Below are 25276 nucleotides of genomic sequence, written 5' to 3' on the forward strand. Positions count from 1 at the left end.
TGCAATACAAGTTAACCACACCAACTAACCTAAACTCAAGATGACTTTAAGTTATAGTCCGGTATGAAGTGACCCAAAATCCAAACTCAATTAGTCCCATCCAATCTCTATATATAACGTTTCCAATACAATTTTTATTTTATGGAGTTCACATTGCGATCTTTATAAACATAAAGCTTCTATTGTAGAATATTACATGTATCCAAACAACATATAGAAGTCACTTGAGAGAAAAAATGCTTCGAAGAACAACAATCTCGTCATCTTTAACTTTGCTTAAATTTTTTTTTCACAAGTCTATAAGATATTATCATTCATTTTAGCATATTTTTGTTTTTCAATGTAGCTCATCCTTCACCGTGGCTTCCTAATGTCATAAACTATGGATAAATCAAAAATACTACACCTAAACAAATTGGACTAAGTTCTAAAGAACCTCAAGCATGACAGCTAAAAGATAAAAGTAGAAAGCTAAAAGTTCAAACAATTGACAGAAAGCAAAAAGGACTTACTACAAATGAAATATAATTTCCCATGAGCTAAGCATCCTTTTCCACCATCAAGATCAGAAGTTTCAGCTCCTAAACTCATGCATCGGCTACCATCTATGCATTATCTTTCAAAAAATTCCCAATGGTCTAGAGATTTAATTCCAACTACTAAAACCACAATAGGATATATACTAGATTGGATTATTTTTAATGGCTATTTTTCTAACAACCACATGTATTTCCATCAAACACAAACAACAACCACGATCACTTGTTGAGGTTTTAATTTGGGGTCCATATGTATCTAGCACGAACTACATCTTCATAGCTTATGCATGCCAAATACACTATAAAAGGGAGAAATTCAGCCAAAAAATTATTTAAAAAATATATATAAACCAAAACTTACAGGAAAAGAAGGTTACAGTCGAGATTTGCACAGTTGCGATGCCTTAACTCAGAAACTTGTGAACCACAAACATAGCATTTAGCAAATTTATCATTCTCAAGAGCTTGTTGAGTCATGCTGGCTTCAATCAAGGTTTCTTCATTATAAGTAGATGGTGGAAGAGAAAGACGAGAGTCAAATGTGAATAAGTTCCCAACCCATTTCACAGGACCTTCAGTTTTGAGGTAATGAGAAACCCCTCCCTCCACGGTGTACAAATTTTGAAAACCCTGTTGTCTAACATAAAATATACCTCATTAGAGTTGACAATTTTCTCTAGTACATTGATTTGCAGAGTAATTTAACCACAGTGACATTTCATAAATATTTTATTAGTGATAAGTAGAAGTTAGATCATCCCTTGATTGGGCATTCCATCCTTATCAAGAAGCTACACTAATATTCTTCCATCATTCCAAATTTCCATGTACCCATTTGAGAATGCACAATCTTGAACTTCCTATCATTGCAAGCATACATTTCCATTCTAATTAGCAAAAACAGTCTAACATGCTTAAATACATGAATGTTATAAAAACTGCATTATAATGCCTAGGTTTTAAAAATTTTCTTAAGCATCCATAATATTTATTGCAAGCCAAAACTTAAGTTGCCTAGTACTCAAGTACTAATACAACATTTTTATCATTAGAGGTAAAATGAAGAGTGGAGAGCTAAACTACAAAACAAATCTACATTGATCTAACAAATTGTTATTTTGTTGGATAATAGGGCATTTTAATAGAAATTTTTAAAAAAGTTTTCTTTGGACTTGAAGAGTGGGCTATAGTTAATGTGATTTAGGCTCAACTTTGAAAAGGTGAAACTAGACATTAAAAATATATATCTTGAAAGTAGGTTACTACCCTACCAAATAATAATGCTTAATTCTCTACTTAAATGAGTTGTAAAGTGTAAGACCATAAGCCTAATCTACCATTGTTTACACATCCTATATACACCTTGCTCCCTTGTCCATATTGATTTAATTAGCCTTTTACATTAGTAGTATTTAGATAAGCTATTGAATCCAAAAAAGGTTTTGTCCTATTGAGCTCTATAAACCAAGTCTAGTTTACGGAATAGGGTAGGGATAGAATAGCTATTCCATATGACTAGAATAGAGTGGAAATGCGATACATGAGTATCTCATGCTTTGGTTGATGGGACTTGACTCAAGCAAGAAACTAAAGGTGTCAAGTGGTTGGAATAATACATGAGTATCTTATTCCCAACAATTTAGAATAGCCATTACCAAGGGGGGCTTTGATAATGGCTATTCAAGCTTCCCTTGAAATGGTTATTCCGAAAAATATTCATTCCATTGAACCAAATGCAGCTTTATCTCAGGAATGAGAATAAGTGCCCAACCAAGCACGCCTTTATTATCTTTCGCCTATTATCTCTATTTTCTCTTTTTCTTCATTTTTTGCTATTCCTTCTTGTCTTTCTTTGTTTTCCCTTTCTTTCCCCTTTCTAACTTTGTGTTCCCTTCTCTCTACCCTTTGCAACAATCTAGTCATTAGTACCATCAGTCGCAATCAGTGAGAGGGATTGGTAACCACGCACCGATGCCAATGACTAAGATCAAAGATGTTGGGATGCCAGATTGGTGCAATCACATTGTCACTAGTACCTGATCTGGTGCAACAGTAACTCTCACCCCGACAAATCAATAACTAGAGAGAAGGGGCATTATATGATTATTCAAAGTGGTCATCAACAACTTTTCGATGATCCCTTATCTTTCCTAGGATGAGGACAAGATGGGAATTACCAAAATGTAGAGAAGCAAAATCATCCAAAACTTAGTGTAGAAGTAAATTCCTTGTTAACACGAAATAGCTCTTCCTTGTCAAGGTGGTGTTTTGGAATGGATTTTCTGAGATAATCAAGAATAGATCATTTTGTGAAGTAACTATTTTAAGCCAAAAATTGAACCAAATGACAAAATAGACGTTCTTCATGGGATAGAACAAAAGAATAGCCTAGCTATGCCACCCAATTGTGGAGCATGGACACACCTCACCCCCTCGTGTATCAGTATCATGTCCGTGTTTGACATGGACACACCTCTGGTACAATAAATACATATACGAGGCAACCAAATATAGCAAACAAATAAAAAATAATATTATTTAGACCTTCCTTGTCAAGAAGGTGGTGTTTTGGAATGCATAGAAATGGAGAGAGGGTTGGCCTGAGCATCACAAAGGCCATTGTGATTTTACTAGCATAATATTGATGTAATTCATCGAAGTAGAAAAGAGGGAGGAAATGGTAAAAGGGGGCTTCTGGGTACAATTCGACTAGGGTTTCAAAGAGTAAAGTGGTACTAATTAGGTTTTGTGTAACAACAAAAAGTAACTTATGTACCATGGGGCATATAGTATGGGTTCAGTCTAAAAGATTTTGAAGCTTGTTGGCCCATAGCATTTGGTCTTAACTTATTTAAACTTTAAAAGCCCAAACTTGAAGGCTATGCAGCCTATTTACAAAATATAACTAAGATTAGTGTAATATAAAATGTTTTAAATTGATTTTACTTATATTAAAATAGTTCAATGCCTACCTAGTTACAATTAATTAAGTACACACACACCCATGTGCACACACAGACACAAAAGAGCATGTGTGCACACAGACCCACGAGCACGTATACAAAAACACGCATAATATTTTTATTGTCCTATCAAGACATGTCATGTCCTAATTTTTCAAAATTTTCCATATCATCATGTCCGTTTTATGTTGTATTGGACCCTATGTCCGTTTCTATGCTTCCTAGCCACCCAACAAAACATGGCCTTACTCTTTGGGTAGTGAAGACTCTTAGAGTTTATGATGGAGTGATGTTGGACTGTTATATCTTGGAGAAGTCATGCAAAAAGTACATCAACTGCATTAGTTAGCATTAAGATATTATGCAAGTGAGATACCTACTTAAGCCTAAGTCATTCCTTTACTTTCTTAATTTTTATTTTAAATTGTCTTTATCGTTGAAATATAAGATACGTAATTTGATGTGCATGTTTAAGTTTTTAATTGTTTTAAAATCCTTTTCAGAATCATGTATTTTTAAATTTTCATATAAAGCCTTACAAATTGCAAACATAAATGTTATAGAAACGAAAGAAAAGGAAAAGAACAGCTGGTTACCTTAGGATTGTAGAATATACATCGCAACGAATACCCCCAGTACAATACATCATTATATTAGTTTTTTGTTTATCAACATTTGATAGGAGATCTGAAGCAACACCCTGCAAAAAACAGAGTTGAGATAATGGACTACATTCATAACCAACGAAACAAGAGCCTAGAAAAGAAAGAAGAAAAAGGAAAAGAAAAGAATGATCCATATCACATTGCCACTATGGCAGGAAGTTGAACCCCAAATATGTATATTTTTTTCAATAAAACACTTCATTGATGTAAGATATAACAACAGTTGACAACAATGTGCTGAATCAGTCTTTCACTAGATAATTATGCCTTGTACCTTTCAGGTGTAGGTAGACTCTTCCAAAAGGAGGTCAGCTGTTCCTTTTCCAAAACCTTAAGTAGGTATACAGCCAGCTTTTCCTTTTACAACTGGAGGACAGCTTTTTATAACATCAAGCCTGCTGAAGATTGCACTCTGGATATACTAAATTTTCTTTCCATGTTTGTTCAATTATAACTTTTGTTCCCAGTTTATTGTTTTCCAACTCTCTAACAAAAAGGTAGATAAATAAACATAATAACAAATACAGCATATATGCAAGGAAAACTGTTTTAGTGAATAAGGCTTGCTTTTTCTTTGGTTTACTTGGAGGTAGGTACCAAACATATAGCAAATTTCATAACTATGACACCTATGAGCTTCTGCTTGGCATAAAATTGCCAGAAAATACATCCTGAGTATACTTCTCAGTAATTAGGATAAACTACAAACATCTAAAAGTTTTAGCTATTAAATTGCAGATCACAGAAAAAAACCTGAGAAAATCAATTAAAACTATGGCATGAAGGAGACACAATGAATTTATTTTTTTATCACCACTTATCCTATCAGTGTTTCATGACAATGGCATAAACAATCCAGTGGCAGGGCACAAGACCATAAAGACCATCATAGAGTCAAGAAAACCCGATGAAGTCCAGGCAAAAAACTAAAAGTATCAAGTATCTGCTTCCAGTACCTACTTGAGTCTGTCTCTCTACACCCATAGTTTGAAACTTCTAATTTATGCAATGCATCAGTGCAGTAAAAGGAAAGCTTTACAGATACTGTGGCAAAGCCTACTAACTCCACATCATGTAAACTCTCTGCAACAAGTTTACCACTTTATTTCTTAGGAGAATACTTCTATAAATTCATCACCTAAATCCAAGTATGACCTGTTTGTCCAATTTTGAACCTTCCAAAATTTTCCAATCTAAAGTTTTCTTAATCTTGCTTTTTCTTTACAACAGGATTTCTAAGTTGGTTTAATTGTTATATTTATGAATTTCGAAGGCCAATGCAAAACTGTTTAAGAAAAACCCTCTCAACATCTAAACATGACCCCATGTTTAAAAGTTCAAACCAAAATTTGAAGTCATCAAATTAACATCATACAAGCTTACCTCAATTGGAGAAAGCCCAAATGAAGTTCTCCTAAAGCAGTCCACATCTGGTCGTTGAGCACCTTGAAAATGACCAATATCCCATTCATAACCTGAATTCAAGGAATCCCAATGTCTTCAAACTTTTATGAAAGATTAATGATAAAGCATTATATAAGAATTCTATAATAAACAATTGCTTTTCTAATAGTTATCCAAAACTCAACTTGTACTCCATTTTCTGATTGCTCTTTGATCGTGGCTCCAATTCAACTTGAGACATATTTAACCGTTTATTTTTTCAACTGTTAATTGGAAGAAGAGAAATTTGAATTCAGGAATCTCTTAGAGATGTATGGGTGCCAGTCAGGCTATGACTGTAATACCTTAGTTATGGCAGAGCTAACATCATTTTTATGACATGCACTCACACCCAATAAATGTAACAAGGTCATCAAAGTTGGTTTCAAGAGTGACTTTCATGCAGCCACATACTGAAGCTTCATACTGGAAGCAGAAAAGTGAAGATCATTCAAAACTTTGACAGTCCCTCTCTAAACTCCAGTTTCTAATCTAGGAATAAGGAAAAAACAAACAAAAAGCTGACTATAGAGCTTCATACACCAGAAATCACTCCAAACTAGTACACTCCAAACACCTATATCAACAAATTTATAACCATAAAATTTGTCCCAACCCCTTATGCTCCTTAAAAAAAAACGAATTGAGTGGGTCATCTAACATTCTCAAAAAAATGATCAATTCATTTACAGCCTTACTAATTGCCTCCAGTTGCTACCCTTCCCATGATGAATGACTATAACCTTTGTTTAAGAGCCTAATGGAGAGTAGGCAGTTCTCTACCGCTAAAATCTAGTGCCTCAATCGCAAAACAAGAAATGTTCATCAACGAAATGATACCTGAACCAATCATTACAGTCCCATAATGATCACTTTGTAGTTCATTATTTCCATGAGTTATAGTAAGTACGCAAGTCGGTATTCATTACAAGAGTGACTATCTGCCTTTTAAACAGATACAATTTCTTTTGTAATCCTATAATTCTATTTAGCATTAGAATTTACTACATTCTCCATTGCAGATTCTGTACAAACATAGATCAATATATAAGGAACAAATAAGGATTTAGGAAAGACTCAAAATTATTCTTAGTTATAACAATAACTAGAGGAATTCACTTCAGGAAATTAATGAAGGGTATAAGTATTGGACAAGTCCCTACGCTAGAGCAAAATGTTTATTTAAGTCCCTCTACTCCAACTTTGGTTAATTTGATCTAAGTAATTTCAAACATGTCTTAAATCAAGGACAATAGATAACACCATTAAAAGAATCCGTTAAATCTTATGATGTGGCAATAACAAGGCACTTACATGATGAGTTTCGTTAACAAGTCAATGACATGATTCTTAAAACATTTTTGTTGACATGTAAACTTTGGAAATTAAAAAAATTCACAAAAAATCAAAGACATGTAGCCTTTTTTTGCCATTTGCCACAAGGCACCAAGGGTAGAATAAAATAAATAAAATCCATGTGTCTAAAAATTCCAGGTCATTTTTTATTTCTGTTTTTTCTTTTCAAAATTTTATTTTTCTAAAAGTAAAAAAGAAAAATGAAAATGAAGAAAAAGATTTATATAAATGGGAAGAAAGAGGAAAAGAGGAAGGAACAAAGCGAGAAGGGAAGGGGAGGGGAGCAGCAACTGTTGCCAATCTGGCCAGCCCTCCCCTGCCCCATCCCTTCTCACTCTTCCCTTCCTCTCCTTCCCTCTCTTGCCATCTCTCTTTGAATTTATTTTAATTTTTTAGTTTTCTGGTTTCTTCGATTTTTTTTGCTTTTAGATTTTTGGAATCTTTTAATTCAAAAATTAAAAAACCTTAGAAAAATTTAAAATAAAAAGAAAATTGACATGGTATTTTTTGTAGACTCGTGGCATAATTCAGTTGTGTGTTTTTTTGACATGTCATCTACTTGATTAACTCTCTTTCAAAAATTCATCATCAGCAAAAATAATATTTTAAAAAGCCACATTATTGGCATGTCAGCACCTTGTCATTGCCTCGTCTTCAGAATTAAAGGATTCCTTTAACGGTATTATCAATTGTCCTTGATTAAACACATTTGAAAGTACACTGATCAAATTAACCAAAATTGGAGTACAAGGATTAAAATGAACATTTTGCTCCAGTGAGTTGACTAATTAAGTACTTACAGCATTTGCGAAGAAGTTGAGCTTCCAAATAAATAGATCAAAGAGGAAACCAGTTCATCTATGGCAAAATTGATTGGCCACTCATCCTAACTAGAGAAATTATTTAATACCTGTCTATGCTAAAACTAAGAGCATATTGCTTTTTCAGAAGCACAAAAAATTGCTCAAAGGGTGGATCTTTACCAAAGTGTAGGTTTTTTCAAAAAGGAAAAAGGAGGAGAAAAGCAAAAAAAAAAAAAAGCATACAAAATTAAACAATCCATAACTGCTTATACAGAGCAAGGTCTTTCATTATGCAAACAGAAGTTAAAAAATCCATGTAGTTGATAATGCAAACAGAAATTAAACAATCCACGCAGTTGATCTCAATTTAACACTATTTGAATCAATTCTTAATACTTGAGTACACCTAGATTTTATTTTAACCATTTTCATGAGGTCTGTTGATGTTACAAATTCATGAGTTCAACAAAAATAAGTGCACCTCAAGCCAAAATAAACAGAAAATAGAAATAATAAAAATATAATTTGCAAAAAGAAATGCAAAAAGTTTGTTCACCGTTGAAGAAGCAGAAATAGATAACTGCCCCTCAAGCCAACCCACACATTGACACCTGTACCCTAGCAAAGGGAGCATGGTATAGGTAAAAGACAAATTTAAAATACAAGTAAAGCCTTTCTATCTATTCGCTTTGAAAATAAAACCTTTGAGAAAAAAAAAATTATAATTTGCAAAAAATGATGCAAAAATGAAGGCTATCATTTAAGAAGCAAAATGGAAAACAATCTACAATTTTGCACGATAACTATCTTTAGAATAAAAACTTGCATACATTACCCAAATACAGAACAGTTGCTAAATTCTTAATCACTCAAAATCTAAAAATAGTAATTTTATGGTATATGAAATACTTGAAGAGAAACAAGGGAGATGAGAGACCCTCACAAAAGAAGAAAAAATTGGAAAAATACACAACTAACATTCAGCCAGTCAAGGTTTTGTGGGCGTTAAATCATGCTTTTGCATGATAACAGAAAGGGAAGAAAAAGGTTTAAAACCCTAAGAGCTGTCAGTCTATGGGGAAGAGATAATCAATTCTCTAGCAAGGAGAAAAGTGATTTCGGTGTGGCACATATTAGGAAGAAAAGAATGCTCTCATTCATTCCTTTCACTAACAGCACAAGTTCACAGATATTCAGATGAAGCCCTTAAGTCAAAACCTTTTGAAACTCATGTATAATAGTCAAACTATACAAAATAGAGAGACTCAAACATTGATCTAATCAACCAACACATTATCCACTTGGTCAATAAAAACAGTCACCTATCCCCCCCATTCAACTGCATTAGACACTGAATCCAATGAAAGGAGGATTCTACAAACGAGACGCCCATAAAAACAACAAGCTCTACCTATCCATAACTAATAAGGTCACGCACAAGTTTGCACATGTAAAATGCATGGAAAGACAGTTATTGAACACAGGCCCAAATCAACTAGCCAGAAAAAGTCCATTAGAAAGCCTTGTCATCACCCAATCCAGACCAATTTAAATGTTATCCCCCGGATCCCTTCTCAAGGCCTGGTATTTCATGACCTAAATCAAACCTAGAATCCATCTACCTGCAAATATTTAAAAATCCATGCACACTGTCCCTTTGACCTGCATTAACTTATGTGGGAATGCTTCTTCCACGAGGCTGCTAACAACTACATTAGCAAGCCTAATTATATAGCAGCATGAATTAAATAAATGTGGTCACAGTTTGCACTACTGTAGCAAGACAATTTTTACTCTGCTGCTCTTGTTACCATAGCAGGTTTGCATTAGGGGGTTTTTTTAAACGACATGGATAAGGCTTATTTAAAGGTCTAGGAGTATTTATATATTAAAGTTTTGTGTTATTTAAAGTACTCTAATTGAGATTTTTCAGCTTTTAAGCACCAATACTGCAGAACTTGTTCCCTCCATTTCCTAACACTAAAAATCAGAAGACCAGCCTTTCAGCTCTGATTGATGTCTATTGCTATCTCCCTAAATTCTCATTAAGTCAACCTTAACTCTGGTTTGTGTTTTTTTCTCATCTCTAATCTTGCTCCAAGTGAAGCACCTATTTTCTAAGGTATCACAGCAATTAAAGAAGCATTTCACTTCCTTTCTGAAATCAGTGTCTCATTAAGACCTTGATACATAACCCCTTTCAACACAATTGCAAAATTCACAGAAAGATGTCAGAATGATGTCTCTACTTCTTCTGTATCATCATCTAATTCTCTGCAAAATCTAGTCTCCTCTGCCTCATCAAAAACTCTTTCCAGCCAAGCCATCATTTTTATCTCATTATAGCATTTATTTGTGTATCATTAAAATTATGATATTTTTTGAAATTACATCGATCCTTACAATATTACATTATCATGTGTTGCAGAGTTCCAGATACCCATTTTATCAGGCACAAGGGCAATCCTATGTCAGACAGTCAGGTGAAACGTAGCATAGAAAACCAGAAAAGCCAAATGGACAGCAGAATATTGTCAACAACCGTATCCAATTTCTTTTCTGGAATCCTTTTTGCATGTATTACTTGAAAGACAAACGTCCTTCACCTTTTCTATTCATTTATGCAATAATGCAAAACGTTTGACAGTTTTAAATGACATTCTATCTATAGCTTAGTTGATGGATAAACAAGTTCCATATTCATCTTCAAGAACAATCGTGCACATAATGGGATTTGGGTGGTCACCTAGATTTTTGTTTAAAAATTACGAAGTATACCACCACTTTTCCAATTAACAAAGCCACACAGAACCACTAAAATAACAATAAGTGCAACAACAAAAAATATCCATGAGATGTCTGAATTCCATCTATCAGAGTCCAGATCAAGAGATTTGCAAATACCGTTTCTCACGTCCAACAGAATATAGTCTGTACTAGGATTTGAATTTGACGCCTTGTCATTGTTATCTACTGCTTCCAATCTTTCTCTCCATTCAGATGGTGCTAGAGGTGTAGCTCGCATTGATGGATCAAGCAAAGGCAGGTGAGAAACTCCCCCTTCAAACTTAAAAAAAAAAAAAAAAAAAAAAAAAACTGTAATCAGGATGATCCTTCATTGATGCAGAAAAATACAAGGGGAGAGAAATATACAAAAGTACTTACAAAAGGATGAAGAATTATTCACTAAGCAAATTCAAAGAATAACATTATTTTCAAATACCATTTAATACTACACTGTTTAATCAATCATATAAACAAATCAAAAACTGGGAGCTCAAATCACCTATAATTATTTTTTATGACAATTCTACAATAATTCAATCCTAATCATCCATAGTGCAAGGGCACATCTAGAAGCATGGATACAGGTAAAGACAGGACATGTCTAAGGTGATACAACAATTTTAAAAAAAGAATGAGGATACAGGCACGGTAACTGATGCCAATAAAAAGATATTATATATATAAATGTATATTTATTTCAGATAATTTTAATTAATTTTGACTAAAAATTATAAAAAATATGCTAAAAACTCTCTCAAATCTTATAACACATGACTCTATCAACAATACTAAGTTCCTCATCCTATGATGCACATCAGTAGCAAGTTTATAATCTGCATTACTCAACAATTTTCCATTAAACCAAACAATAACATCAGTAACATGTAGGGCAAAGGATTCTGCAAGATCAGAAGGATAAGAAACAAATGGAAAAGGAAAATCAATTGGTATATGTAGTTTAAAGCCAAATACAGTCAAATGGATCTTTTCTTCCAGAACGGATCGGAAAATTATCCATAGCACGCACCATCATTATTATTATTATGTTTCCCTCATAAACTTCCAGACTGAAACTGAAATTAGTGGGAAAGGTGAAGAAAATGAAAGTAGGGAGCATAAAGAAAATCGAAGGGAGAGATAGAACCAACAAGATGGAAGCCAATTCCAATTACTCAATTGTCAAAATCCCCAAATCCAAATAACTCTAGAGAACTTAATTAATGTAACAATAGCCTAAATAATCTAAAACATAATAAATATTTATAAAACTTACAATTAAGCACATAAAATATGACTCTGCAAGGAAAATCTTAAATAGTTTAATCCCTCAGGCAACTTCCCTCTATCCAACATCATTCTCCCCTTGTCAAAGAGAACTCAAGATTGACTTTTTTAACTGTTGGAGTAAAAGAACTTTCTATCTATCCCATGAATAGCAGCGTCAAACACATTCTTTTTTGCAACACAAACATCACAAAGTCACTTGCATCTCATTCTTGAAAACCAATGGTATAATGAAGTAATATAATGTTTTTGACCAAATTCCCCATTTGATGTGATAGCCACAGGCTTGATCTCCGCATCTGAAAGAATAAAAGCAATGGATGAATCTTCATTAGGCACAACATTCCTAAACTCCTGTTTTAATTGGACAACCATTAACTTGATCTTTAACATTTCAAGTCCAACTTGTATATTCTCAGTATTTTCCATTTCAAAATTTGGTTACGCCTCTAATTCTTCAAGTGGCTGTTTACCTAGCACCTCTTGCTTACCAAATTTTCTTTGTTCTACAGCATTTTCCTTTTCTTCCTCAAGGATCTCAACAACTAGTGAAAGTCTCTCTTCAGGTCCCTAAACCTCTTGAATCTTCACTGCAATAACCTCACACTTGTTACTTATGATACTTCCCAACAAATTAGAGGAACAAGATTGAGACCACTAATAGATGGAAATACGCTAGATAAACAATCAATTTATGTAGCACTTTTTTTCAAATCTTACAGGTTTGATTGTTATTCATACATATATTTAGCTTTTAAGTTATTTTTTCATTAATTAGTATTTTACATAATTTTCAGGGCTATATTTGGAATTTTGCATATTATTAGGATTTAAGAATTAGCTTATAAATATATCTATGCTATTTTACTTTCATTTAGCTTTTAAATGATGGATTTTTGAGATATTTAATATTTCGATTTTATCCCCTACTAATTCTTTACGGTTTTCTCACCGTAGTTCTTTTGTTTCTCTTCCTATTTCTTATTCTCCCTAATAGTTTCTGCCAATCTCAGTTTTTCCCTCTAATAAATACCAAATATAACCTTGCTAAAAAATAACCCTAATAATATAAAAAGCCTGACCGATTCCCCATCATTAATTCTTTCTATCCTGCATTCTGTTCACCAAAATCGACCATTATTCTTATGTTTAAAATAGTACCTCTCACCACAACTATAGGCACATTTTCATCCTTCAAGCTTTTATTCTTAAAATCTTTATGTTGCAGTTTATTCAAAATACTTTCAATCACAAGCTCAATGAATGACTTGGTTGTGGACCTGGATTTAGGTGAATATTTTAGTTGAATTTAAAAATGGTAAGCTCAACAGTATTCCTAAACCTAAAAGTATCATCACATTAAGATCATTCAACCAAAGATTCTTAAGCAAGGCATTTATTATATTATCCCCATCAATCACCAACTTGCATCAACTTTCATTGCACACAATTTATGAAAGACTTTGTTTTCTAATAAATCATAAAATCTAGGGAATCACTAAATGCCTTGCTTAGAGAAAGACTATTCTTATCAATGGACATAGCGGTTCTAGGAATGGGAAAGATATCCTAAGTTTATCTGATTAAGGTGTTCTACTGTGTTGCTTGACTAGCTTATCTACATTATCCTCCACAAAATGTTCACCTAAAATTTATGCTGACTAGTGTTTGGTAGAGATTTTTTAGGAATAATTTTTGAAATAATTAATGTATTTTGTGTCTGATTATTAAGGCCTAATATTATGCTTTCTATATTTGTGATAACTTCCTGTTTTAGGGTTAACATGTATATATATAGGCTGCTGTAAATAATATCTTTATGACAATAAAAATACTCTCTTGTTATCAGAGCTTCTGCCGATTAAAGAAGTTATATTTTTTAACGCTCGGCAGTAAGGGAATCTTGTCTACTATCCTTGACAGCCACCAGAAGCCTTGCTTGACTGGGTATTTAGTGAGGAGTTTGTTCGTTTTTCCTGCAGTGTTTCAAAACATGGCTCATGGGAAGAAAACGGCTGCTGAGAATAAGGTTGGTTTAATCGGTGAGAATCCCTCATTCCAAATCAGTCCCGTATTTTCAAAAAAAAAAACAATCAGTCCCGTAAAGCTAGATGGAACTAATTATCTTGCATGGTCAAGATCTTGTCTATCGCTCATCCAAGCTAGAGGTCTGAAAGGATATGTTACTGGGGATAAACAAAAACTAGAGATTGTGGGAATCTGAAAACTCTCTTGTAATGTCATGGCTCATTAATTCCATGTAACCTCAAATTGCCTAAGGTTATCTATTACTAAATAATGCATCTAAGATTTCAAATGCAGCATCTCAAACCTATTCTCAAGTGGGCAATGATGCACAGATTTATGAATTGCGGAATAAGGTACATAAGATGAAACAGGGTGAGATGACAATTGCTCAATACTTTGCTGAATTGAGTAGTTTATGGCAGGAACTCAACTATTACCAAGATTTCCAAACAGCATGTTCTAAAGATGCAGCAAAATTCCAGAATTTAGTGGAAAAGGAATGCATATATGATTTTTCTTGCTGGTCTAAATATGGAATATGATCAAATACGAGTTCAGGTACTTGGTAAGAATCCTTTGCCTTCTTTAAGGCAAAAACCTATTCATATGTGTAGCAAGAAGAAAGTTGAAGAAGTTCCTTAATACACACAGTTTCAATAGACAAGGCAAGGTTAGTTGCCTATTCCTTTCGTGAGTAGCTAAAGGTCAGTAACCAAGGTCCACCAAACAAGGATCATTTACACTGTGATTATTGTGGGAAGCCCAGGCATATGAAGGAGAATTGTTGGAAGCTGAATGGTCGACCAACTAGGGGTCGTGGAGGTAAACGGATGATCTCAACAAGACCACAAGCAAACCTATCGAAACCAGTAGAAATACCTAGAGAGACAACTAATACTGGGAGTCTTTCCAACGAAGTACAAACCCTACGGCGTCTTCTGTCTCATCTTGATTCTCTATCAACCATAGTTGCTTCCTCCAATTTTGTAAACATAGTTACTACTTTTTTTGCCAATCTTGATACTCATAATGATTCATGGATTATAGATTATAAAGCAAACAAACATATGACAGGCTCTTCCAATAAATTCTTAACTTATTCTCCATGTTCAGACAATGGTAAAGTCCGTATATCGGATGGATTTTTAGCCTCTATATCTGGAACAGGTTCTGTTAAATGTACTCCCACCATTAATCTATCTTCAGTCCTTCATGTTCCTAGTTTTCCTATTAGCCTTTTAACTATTAGTTCAATTACAAAAGCACTTGATTGCAAAATTGAATTCTTTCCTACCCATTGTGTTTTTCAAGACCTGAAAAAAGGGAAAACGATTGGCTTTGGTAGACTGCAAGATGGCTTGTATCTACTAGAGGAAGGTTGCATTACCTTGATTCCTAGTATAACTTGAGCCCTGCTAGAAGAATCTATGAATGTTAACTAAGAAATAATCCAGTGGCATAGATGATTATATCCTATGCTTTAGAAAGATTATATCCTAGTTTGTTTAAACAACGCAAGTTGGATTTATTATTTTGTGATGCTAGTGAATTTGCTAAACACGCTAGACATTCTTATCCTTCAATTAATAATGAGAGTTCAATTCCCTTTATGATTATTCATTCTAACGCACGGGGACCTAATCGAACAATTTCTCTATCCAGTTATAGATGGTTTGCTACCTTTATCAATTGATGCACTAGATTAACTTGGGTTTATTTGATGAAAGCAAAGAATGAGGTTTTTACTTGTTTTCAGCTATTTCACAAAATGATTTGTACACAATTTGACGCCAAGGTTAAGATTCTGAGAACCAACAATAGTATAGAATACATGGATGGTGTTTTTAGTGCATATCTAGATTCCAATGGAATATTGCACCAAACTCGTTGTGTGTACACTACTGCACAAAATGGAGTGCCTGAAAGGATGAACAGGCATTTATTAGAAGTGGCTCGATCTCTGATGTTTATTATGAATGTTCCAAAGGTTTATGGGGGTGATGTAGTACTTTCAACCGCATACCTTCTTAACAGAATGCCCCTAAAAACGCTTAATTTTAAGAGTCCTTTAGAAGTTCTACAAGATAGTAATTCATATACTGTTCCTCCAAAAATTTTTTGTTGTGTGTTTTGTTCACAAAAGGAATGTAGGTAAGTTAGGACCCGAGGCCCTTAAATGTGTGTTTGTTGGCTACTCTGCAACTCAAAAGGGATATAAGTCTTATCATCCACCCTCACAAAAGTACTCAGTAAGTATGGATGTTGCCTTTAGGGAGTCTAATCCTTATTTTTATACACCTCAGTCACCTTTTCAAGGGGAGAATAAGGAGGCAGAGGTGGAGGAAAATAGCACCTGCCCCTATATAATTTTTTAGTCAAAATCCCAGAGATTATGACAAGGAACAAGCTAAAACTGAGCAATTGGATAGGCCATATTTGAAACCTACACACAACGGGACAAGACAAATCTAGCCATCAAACATGTAATAACTGGTCAAGCGCCATCTTTGAGTTCAGTCCCTAAAAATACATGTGATAAGTCTCCTTTAACTTCTGATTGATCTAATTCTAATTCCATTGCTAATGATCTTGATGTTCCTATTGCTATCAAAAAAAGAGTCAAAGCTTGTACTAAACATCCTATTTCTTAACTTTGTTTCCTATGATTCTTTGTCCCCTTCCTTTTGAGCCTTTATATTGTCTGTTTCTTCCATTTATATCCCACAAGGTAGGCAAGAAGCATATCATGATCCAAAATGGAAACAGGCAATGGTTGAAGCGATGAAGGCTTTGGCAAAAAATGAAACATGGGAACTTGTTACTCCCCCATTGGGAAAGAAAGTAGTTGGATGCAAATAGGTAATTACAGTGAAACATAAAGCAGATGGTTCAATCGAAAGGTACAAAGCTAGATTAGTTGTAAAGGGCTTCACCCAGACCTATGGGGTGGACAATCAAGAGAAATTTACTCCTGTTGCAAAAATGAATACTATCAGAATCATGTTATCATGTGCAGCTAACCTTGATTGAGACCTACAACAATTTGATGTCAAGAATGCGAATCATGTTATCATGTGCAGCTAACCTTGATTGGGACCTACAACAGTTTGATGTCAAGAATGCCTTCCTACATGGAGACTTGGAGGAAGAGGTGTATATGAAAATTCGTCCAAGATTTGATGATGAGAAGACTAAAGGGAAGGTTCGTAGATTAAAAAAGGTATTATATGGTTTGAAGCAGTCACTCAAGGCATGGTTCAATAGGTTCAATAAGGCAAGGATCTCATTTGGATATCATCAAAGCAAAACTAATAGTTTATGGTAAGATCACATTACTTATTGTTTATGTCGATGATATAGCTATGACTGCAGATGATAAGGAAGAGATTGCTCGACTCAGAAAACTTTTAGCTCAAGAGTTTGAGATTAAGGACTTGGGTAAGTTGTCAATATTTCCTTGCAATAGAGGTTGCCAGATCTGATAAGGGAATCTTAATTTCTCAAAGGAAATATATTTTGGATCTACTTAAAGAAATCGGTATGTTGGGATGTAAACCTACAGACTCTCTTATTGAATCTAAACACAAACTACAAGTAGGAGTTGGTGAGTCAATTGATTTAGGCCGTTATCAGAGGATGGCTGGGAGATTGATTTACCTCTCACACACCAGACCAGACAAAGCCTATGTCGTAAGTTGGGCATGTGTGACATCTATACACCAACTTGAGGGGGAGTGTTGACTAATGTTTAGTAGAGAATTTTTAGAAATAATTTTAAGAACAATTATTGTATTTTGTGTCTGATTATTAGGGCCTAATATTGTGCTTTCTATATTTATGATAACTTCCTGCTTTATAGCTATTTTAGGATTAATATGTGTGTGTGTGTGTGTGTATATATATATATATATATAGTGGCTGTTGTAAATAATATTTTTTATGACANTATGTGTGTGTGTGTGTGTGTATATATATATATATATATATAGGCTGTTGTAAATAATATTTTTTATGACAGAGAATAAAAACTCTGCCTTGTTTTTCCCTCTAAACAATTTCCAAAATATATGTTACTAACTAATGAGCCCAAATGGTTAGTCCATTTATTTGATAACACTGTAGAAAGTATCAGGCTCATTTGAAAATCAAAATTTGATATAAGAAGGAAAGGTTTGTATGTATTCATGGTGCAAGAAAATTGCCATAAGTAATCATGAATAGAAAATTGCTCCAACCACAAACCTATTATATTAGACACTATTTTACTAATATGCAATTCAAAAAGGCTAAGAGGAACTTGTTTGTATTTTAAGACAATTTGAACTTTAAATAAGCAATGTTACTCCCACCTAACCGGAGCAAAAAATACTTAAACATATTATCTCTAAGTGAGCACTAAAGGGTATTGTATTGCAAATACTCACTATTAAGGCTAAGTTTCACCTAATGGACCTTCAAAATGGAATCGACATTTCAAAAACAACGGTTCTCTGCAAAAGCAAGCATGGTATAGGCATGGCATTAGAGAGAAGCTCACTAATGATAATTGTAATGCCAACTAAAATATTTATGTGCATGTTGACTACATTGATGAGGTAGTAAGTTGGTGGCATGGTAGTCCTAGAAGAATCTATGGTTCAGACACTCAAGCAAGGTGAATGAAATGGCATGGGTTTCAACGGGGCACTAGTAGTTAGACATCTTAGACTCTTAGAAACTTTTTGAAGTTTCTTGTGATAATTCCTAGGTAGGTAAAGTTTCAAAAATCGGTATCAATGGATATATAGAGACCCAAAATACGAAAATCTATCAATGACTATATTATACGTTCATATATAAAATTATATTATATCATTTAAAGCAGGGAATTTAATCATATTTTAACATTGCAATATATATAAATATGTACTTGTGTGTGTATAATACATAATAGATGGGTTAAAGTTTATAGTGTCAATAATAAAAACTTAATTTCATGAATACTATTTGCTAAGTAACAAAATTGGCGATATGGGGGGCAAATGTTAAATTTGCAATTTGTAAAGAAGGAATAAACATTTTCTAATTGAATAATTTAGTTTTAGCCTAACTCAAAGCGATACAAATTTTTTGTGCTTAAAATTTTACTTAATCTTTCCATCGCTTTAAACATGATGTATTTCATCTAATACTCGCATAATATCTTCCCATCTGTTACCTCTTATCCTCCAACAATTAATAATCCCCATATACTCCTCCACAACATCCAAATTTACTGAACTAGATAGGTATGAAAGTGTAGGCAAGTTCTAGCTTGACAACCCGTCAATGATACCAAGATTAGAATCTGGTACCAGTTAAGGGTTTATTTCAACTCAATTATACCAGAAGCCTTCTTCTAATTAGTGCCAAAGTTTTCATGTTTTATGTTTTACTTGCATTTCTTTTCTTTTCTTTTCTCTTCTTTTCTTTTTCCTTTTTTTTTTTGTTAATTGCTAGGTTACGTATTTGTGATCATGGACGTTATAGGCATCAATTTCTATGGGATCAATATATTAATTGATATTTCTAGCATTTCCTTAATATATCATCCACATCACCAAGCATAAGCTAGTCACCATTTGCTTGTCGGCTTGCTGCTATTGCTACATGCCTTTTACTTCCTCAAAAGTTAATAAAAGAAAATTCATATTTGACTAAAGTTATGCAAATCGCTTAACGGTAGCACATGTTCAAAAATAATAGTTTTATGTAAAAATACATACTCTTATTTTGCTGCTCAAAAAAGTTATATTTTTTATTTTTAATTCTTCAAAAAAATTTGACTTCACGGCCCAATTAATGTTTTGCTTTTTGCTTCTAAATCAAAAAATAGTAAAAGTAACAACCAAATGAAGTTTTTAATATTTAGTCTTCTTTTAAGATAAATGATCGATATCCAATATGTTGACATTTTTTTATCTATATCTTGGTACATCTACAGGTGTTTTTCAGAACTGATATATCTTGGTATATCTATGGGGTTTTACAAAACTGATAGAAATGTGACGAACATTATTAGGCCCCCTCCCTCCTATATATGATATAGCAACCAATATTGGCAATTTTTTATTTTCTAGGTGTTGGTGGAGTTTTGACTTTTAAGTCAAGAGGGACAACTAATAGCTTTCCTTCACTATAAGTCCCAACACTTGGCAAAACTCAAGACATGAACCTATAAGCAATGACTCAATCTCTTCATCATTGGAACTATTATTTGTTTCTTTTCGAGTTTGTGCTATATTGCAACTACCAAGTATTTGAGTTATCTTCATTCTCAAAAGAAACTTAATCAGTACAATTGTATTCATAAACATGCTTCTGGTGTTGAGAATTATGGGTTAACTTGAGTCCTTTAAGTACTAAGGATTGCGGTTGTAGGTTCTAATAGAATAAAGGATGACTATGTAGCTTGTATTTTTGGTGGATCTATCCTATGGTTTGTGGACAAGCTTAGGATTATAAGAATATTGTCATTCATGATAGTTACCTATTTAGAGGCACTAAGCTATGCATAATTCATACTTCACCTAGGAAGCTCTTAGTTTAAAAATGCAGCTTAGGAAGTTCTTAGTTTAAAAATGAAGGCAGGCAAGCTAACTAGTCGTTTTGGTAGAGATAAGAGCATTGCTTTAGTAGTGGGTAAGTTTTGTTATCATTCTTTAAAGAGTGGAGTAGCTAGAATGATCTTTCATTATTATACACGTTAGTAAGCTAAAGTTAAGAAACAAAATACTAACCTCTATATCTTGCTTTGCACCATGAGCCTTGTTAGTAACTAAGCATACACAATTATCTTGGAATTCCCTAGATCTAATAAAAAGCACAATTCCATCTTTTTTGTGGGAAAATAGTTCCTCTATGATTGCACATTTCATTCCATACATTAAAACCTGAGATTTATCTCATCCATGCAGATACTATCAGGTTGCACAAATCACCTACTTTGAATACGTTTGAAAGGTATGTTCTATTAGTTGTTTTTGGAGTACTATTCAAAATTTGTGGGGATTTTTCTCTCCATAATTTGCTATTCTCTACTCTCTTTCATCCACAAATTGATGGGGAAATGAGGTTAATCAAACATTAAGTTGAATGGTTGAGTTATGTTGTGAGGGAAACAAGGTAACTAGAATTCGGTTGTCTACTATCTTATCTTTTGGATACATTTGGAAGCCCATCAAGCTTGAACAATACAAAGGGAGATTGCTCTCCCCCATTCCGTAAACCCAACATCCCCTCCTCAATATTTTAACCCAAGATCTGAGTTGAAAGCTCCAAGCTCTAACCATTGGAGTGTCCCGTTATTTACTTAAAATAAAGTTGTTCATTAATATATGGAAGAGATCAGTCGAGCGTGTTTATAACTCTGAATTTTGTACTTCTTCATCGTGTTCTCTTCCACCTAATTTCAAGTTATTAGGTTTGTTGAATCCTTTACCCAACATATTTCTGATTTGCATTCTTAGATTAGGATTTATTCATACTTGACTTAGGAAGTTCTTAGTTTAAGAATGCAGGCAGGCAAGCTAGCTAATCATTTTGGTAGAGAGAAGATCAAAGCATCAATAGTGGAAAAGTTTTATTAATGTACTTCAAAGTATCGCATTAGCTAGGATAATCTTTTGCTGTTATACTTGTTAGCAAACCAAATTTAAGAAACAAACAATAACATCTATACCTTGCTTTGCAACATGATCCTTTTTAGTATTTAAGCATACACATTATATTGGGATTGCCTAGAACTACTAAAAAGCATAATCTACTTTTCATGGCAAATAGGTCCTCTATGATGGCATATTTCAAACCATACACTCAAACCTGAGATTCATCTAATGCAAGCAATACTATCAGGTTGCAAGAATCGCCTAGTTCTAATGAGTTTGAGAGGTACGTTATGTTAGTTATTATTTGAGTACTATTTGAAAATTGTGGGGTTTTTGTTTCTCTATAATTTGCTATTTTCTACTGTTTTCCATCCACAAATTGTGGTAATTTAACATTGCTAAGTTGAATGCTTCAGCTATATTATGAAAGAAACAAGGTAACTGGGATTTGTTGTCTACTATATGGTACATATAGAAGCCCATCAAGCTTGGAGTATACAAAGAGAGATAGCCCTCTCCCGTTTCTTAAAACCAACCTCCCCTCCCTACAATTTGAACCCAAGACCTCCAAGTTGAAAGTTACAAGCTCTAACCATGGAGTGCCCCCTTATTTACTTAAAATAACTTTGTTCATCATCATGTTCTCTTACACCTAATTTTCAGATTTTTAAGTCTATGGAATCCTTAACCTAACATATTTATAATTTGCATTCTAAGGTTATATGAAAGTTTGCTATTTCTTGAATTTTTAAAAGAATTGGTGCTTCTTGGGTTAGGATTTCAATGCTGTGAGGATGTAATACTTTGTCCTCATTTGAGTCACTTAAACATGATGTCATCAGGAGAAAAAGAAATGCTATCAAGAAATTTCATGATTTGGCCGAAGGATGATTTTCATTCAACTGAATACATGAATGTGATACATGTTTACTTCATTTAACTCATTCACTTAAGTTTTTGTCTTCTTTTCATTCTGGAGGATTTATTGCCTTATAGGGATTTTTTTTTATTTTGTTTGCATCTTTTGTTTCTTTTTAGTACTCGTGCACACCTCTACTCATAAGATGCGAGAATTTCCATGTAACAAGAGATTGAAATTGTTCCAGACAATTGGGTTGTTACTAGCACTATCATATTCAATGCAAATGATAACCCTCGTTTGATCTTCTTCAGTTTCCAGCAACAAGTTTCATGCATCAAATATAAATCATTTTGAGTGTCTAATAGGGATAGACTTCTTATCAAAGGAGAATATACTGGATGACCACCAACCAAGAATTTGTAGCATGCCTATTTTGGTCAAACGTCTAGAAACTCATACTTCATTTTCCACTTTGATTTGCATAGTGTTAAATCATGGTTTCCAATGAACTCATAAAGAAACCATTATAGGTTTCTTTTGGTTATTGAAAATCAGATACAAACTCGGTATTTGTTTGAAACTTCCTTTGTCATATTTGGTGCATAAGATGACCTATTGTGTCTTGGGCTATATAAAGAGAATAGTCCTCACCTAATACATAAACCTTGTCTCTCCTTTCATAGTAGTTTGAACTTGAGACCTTCGAGTTAAGAATCCCAAGATTAAACCATTGGGAAGTCCCCTGGAGAGCACTATATCTGTATTTTTCAAACACTTGAGTTCTTACAATAATTCTTCACTAAATTTCTCTTCCTTCTCTGTATTTTCCATTTCTTTTCTTTCTTTTTAATACTTTTTTATGCCAGTTTTGCATTAAAACTGAAACTAGAAATTGAAATGTTTTAAGAAAATCTACAAACAAGATTGTAATCTAGAGAAAGAAAATTATACAACAAAAATCTACGAAGACATAAAGGTATGCATTATAACAATAATTAACTAAGGCAAATGCTGTGCGCTGCATTAGCAAATAAAGGAAGGACTAACACAATTATGACGAAGACCAAGAAACATCAAGGAAATGGAATACAAAAAATTAAAAAAGAATAAACCATAAATATACATAGACAGACTGACAGATCAATATATTGCTTACTTGTACAAGTGAGGGCTTATATCGCAGCTTCAGCTTTGGAAAGGTATGCCCATTCAATGCAGGAGATGTCTGAACAAGTATATCAGAAAATTTTTCATCTTCTTTTAACCATTTAACATATGCAAAAGTCTCTTCTGATGGCCCACTGTACTGCAAAAAGAAGTGGCACACAAAGGAATTATTAGTAGATATACAAGGACAAAATAATATACAATTAAACTAAGGCTTTGTTTATGGCTACTTTTGCTATTTGCTTTCTACATTTTTGCAAAAAAATAAAAAAATGAAAAGAAAACAAAAGTAAATAGTAAAAACATCAATCAAGCAGAGCCCAATGAATCTAGTAGGCCATATTAAGTGTAAACCAAGCTCTGCAACTTTAGAGCATGGTCATCAATAATTTAATTGCATTGAAGAACTACTCTGCCCTAGCTTTTTCAAAACAACATACTATTTGAAAGCTTAAGTATTTAAAAGAAAGGAGCTATTGAAGAAAAAGAAGAGAAGGATAAAAAAGACATAAAAGACCAAACTAAACTACGTTCCATAAATAATCAATAAACTGCTTAGAGCTAAGCACCAAGACATGAACGAATGAAGACAGGGAGACAAAAAAAACAGCAAGTAAATGCATAGTAAAAGTGTATGAGGAGGTTTATATGCATTACACATTACTTAAATTTTGTCTTTTATATTTGAAAATAACTCTACAAAATCAAAAACCAAGCAAGAACTACCATTTACAACCTACTCTTTCTTACATATCCCTTTATAATCTTTCATTTGCTTTAGCAGAAAGAAAGAAAAAACAAAAAATCTTTTGCTTAGTTTAGAAAACTGCCGATTATGAAGTGGTAACATATGAAAGTAGGAGTTTAGCCAAAAGACAGTATTTAAGTCCCCTTCTAAAGCATCTGACTGTTCATTGAAATGTCAAATATTAATTAATAAAAACAATAGAGCAAGTGAAGATACCTGTGCATTAATCCCTTGTTCATTTATATAGATTCGGCCGTGTATGTTCAAACCCTGGAAAATTGGATCAAAAATGCTTTGTAGAGCACGAGAAAAGAGTAACGAAAAGACAGCCAAGACAAGACAAGAGAAACCTTTAAGAAGGTGAGGTGCTTAGCAACTTCGTGTTGAGGGTCTTTGATGAAGACAAAGCGATAAAAATTGACCACCACGAAATTCTCAATCTCAGCTTGACAGACTTTATCATTGCTGTTGGATGCAGATGCACAGCAACTGATGGAGATAGCACGATGAACTTTTCTCGTATTATTATTGGATTTTACTCCTACTACTTTCCTTGGAAAACCATGATGGAAACAACACCCACAAGCACCGTTTGCTGCCTTTGGCGATGGGTATAGGCCGAAATTCAAACTGAGAGAACCCGAGGAGCTAACCGCACACCAGCCTCTCATCCCGCCCCTTCGCTCCTTTCTCTCCGCATCTTCTTCCGGGGAATTAAGATAAAGGGCTAACAAATATATGCCTTACCCCAAAAGCTGAAGATATGGTAGAGACATCATAGGGTCCAGTGTCAGTGGGCCGGATTGTGCTAACGTTTCCGGAACCCCACCTAGCCCACCCTATGCATAGGGCTTTTTGTGGGCAAATTCTACAGTAAGCTAATTTTACTGAGGCTATCAATTATAGCCATTAGATTTAGAGATTTTCCATTTTAGCCATTGATCAATAAACAAATTACAACCTGTTTACTTATCAAATACGTTAAAAAAAACTTAAATAACTCTTA

General features: G+C 33.7%; 1 protein-coding gene across 1 annotated transcript in view; it reads right to left on the reverse strand.

The window, feature by feature from the left end:
* LOC18604551 (rhodanese-like domain-containing protein 8, chloroplastic) overlaps positions 1 to 24996 on the reverse strand; it is a 33056-nt gene extending 8060 nt beyond the window's left edge. Inside the window, exons 1-7 of the mRNA XM_018117963.1 lie at positions 24621 to 24996; positions 24487 to 24540; positions 23512 to 23661; positions 10674 to 10836; positions 5551 to 5642; positions 4099 to 4202; positions 1137 to 1176 (exon numbers count right to left, since the gene is read on the reverse strand). Of these exons, the coding sequence (XP_017973452.1) occupies positions 1137 to 1176; positions 4099 to 4202; positions 5551 to 5642; positions 10674 to 10836; positions 23512 to 23661; positions 24487 to 24540; positions 24621 to 24941 (924 nt within the window). The 5' untranslated portion in view covers positions 24942 to 24996. The remainder of the gene's footprint in view (positions 1 to 1136; positions 1177 to 4098; positions 4203 to 5550; positions 5643 to 10673; positions 10837 to 23511; positions 23662 to 24486; positions 24541 to 24620) is intronic.

The sequence above is a fragment of the Theobroma cacao genome, chromosome 3 (assembly GCF_000208745.1).
Source record: "Theobroma cacao cultivar B97-61/B2 chromosome 3, Criollo_cocoa_genome_V2, whole genome shotgun sequence".
NCBI classification, from domain to species: domain Eukaryota; kingdom Viridiplantae; phylum Streptophyta; class Magnoliopsida; order Malvales; family Malvaceae; genus Theobroma; species Theobroma cacao.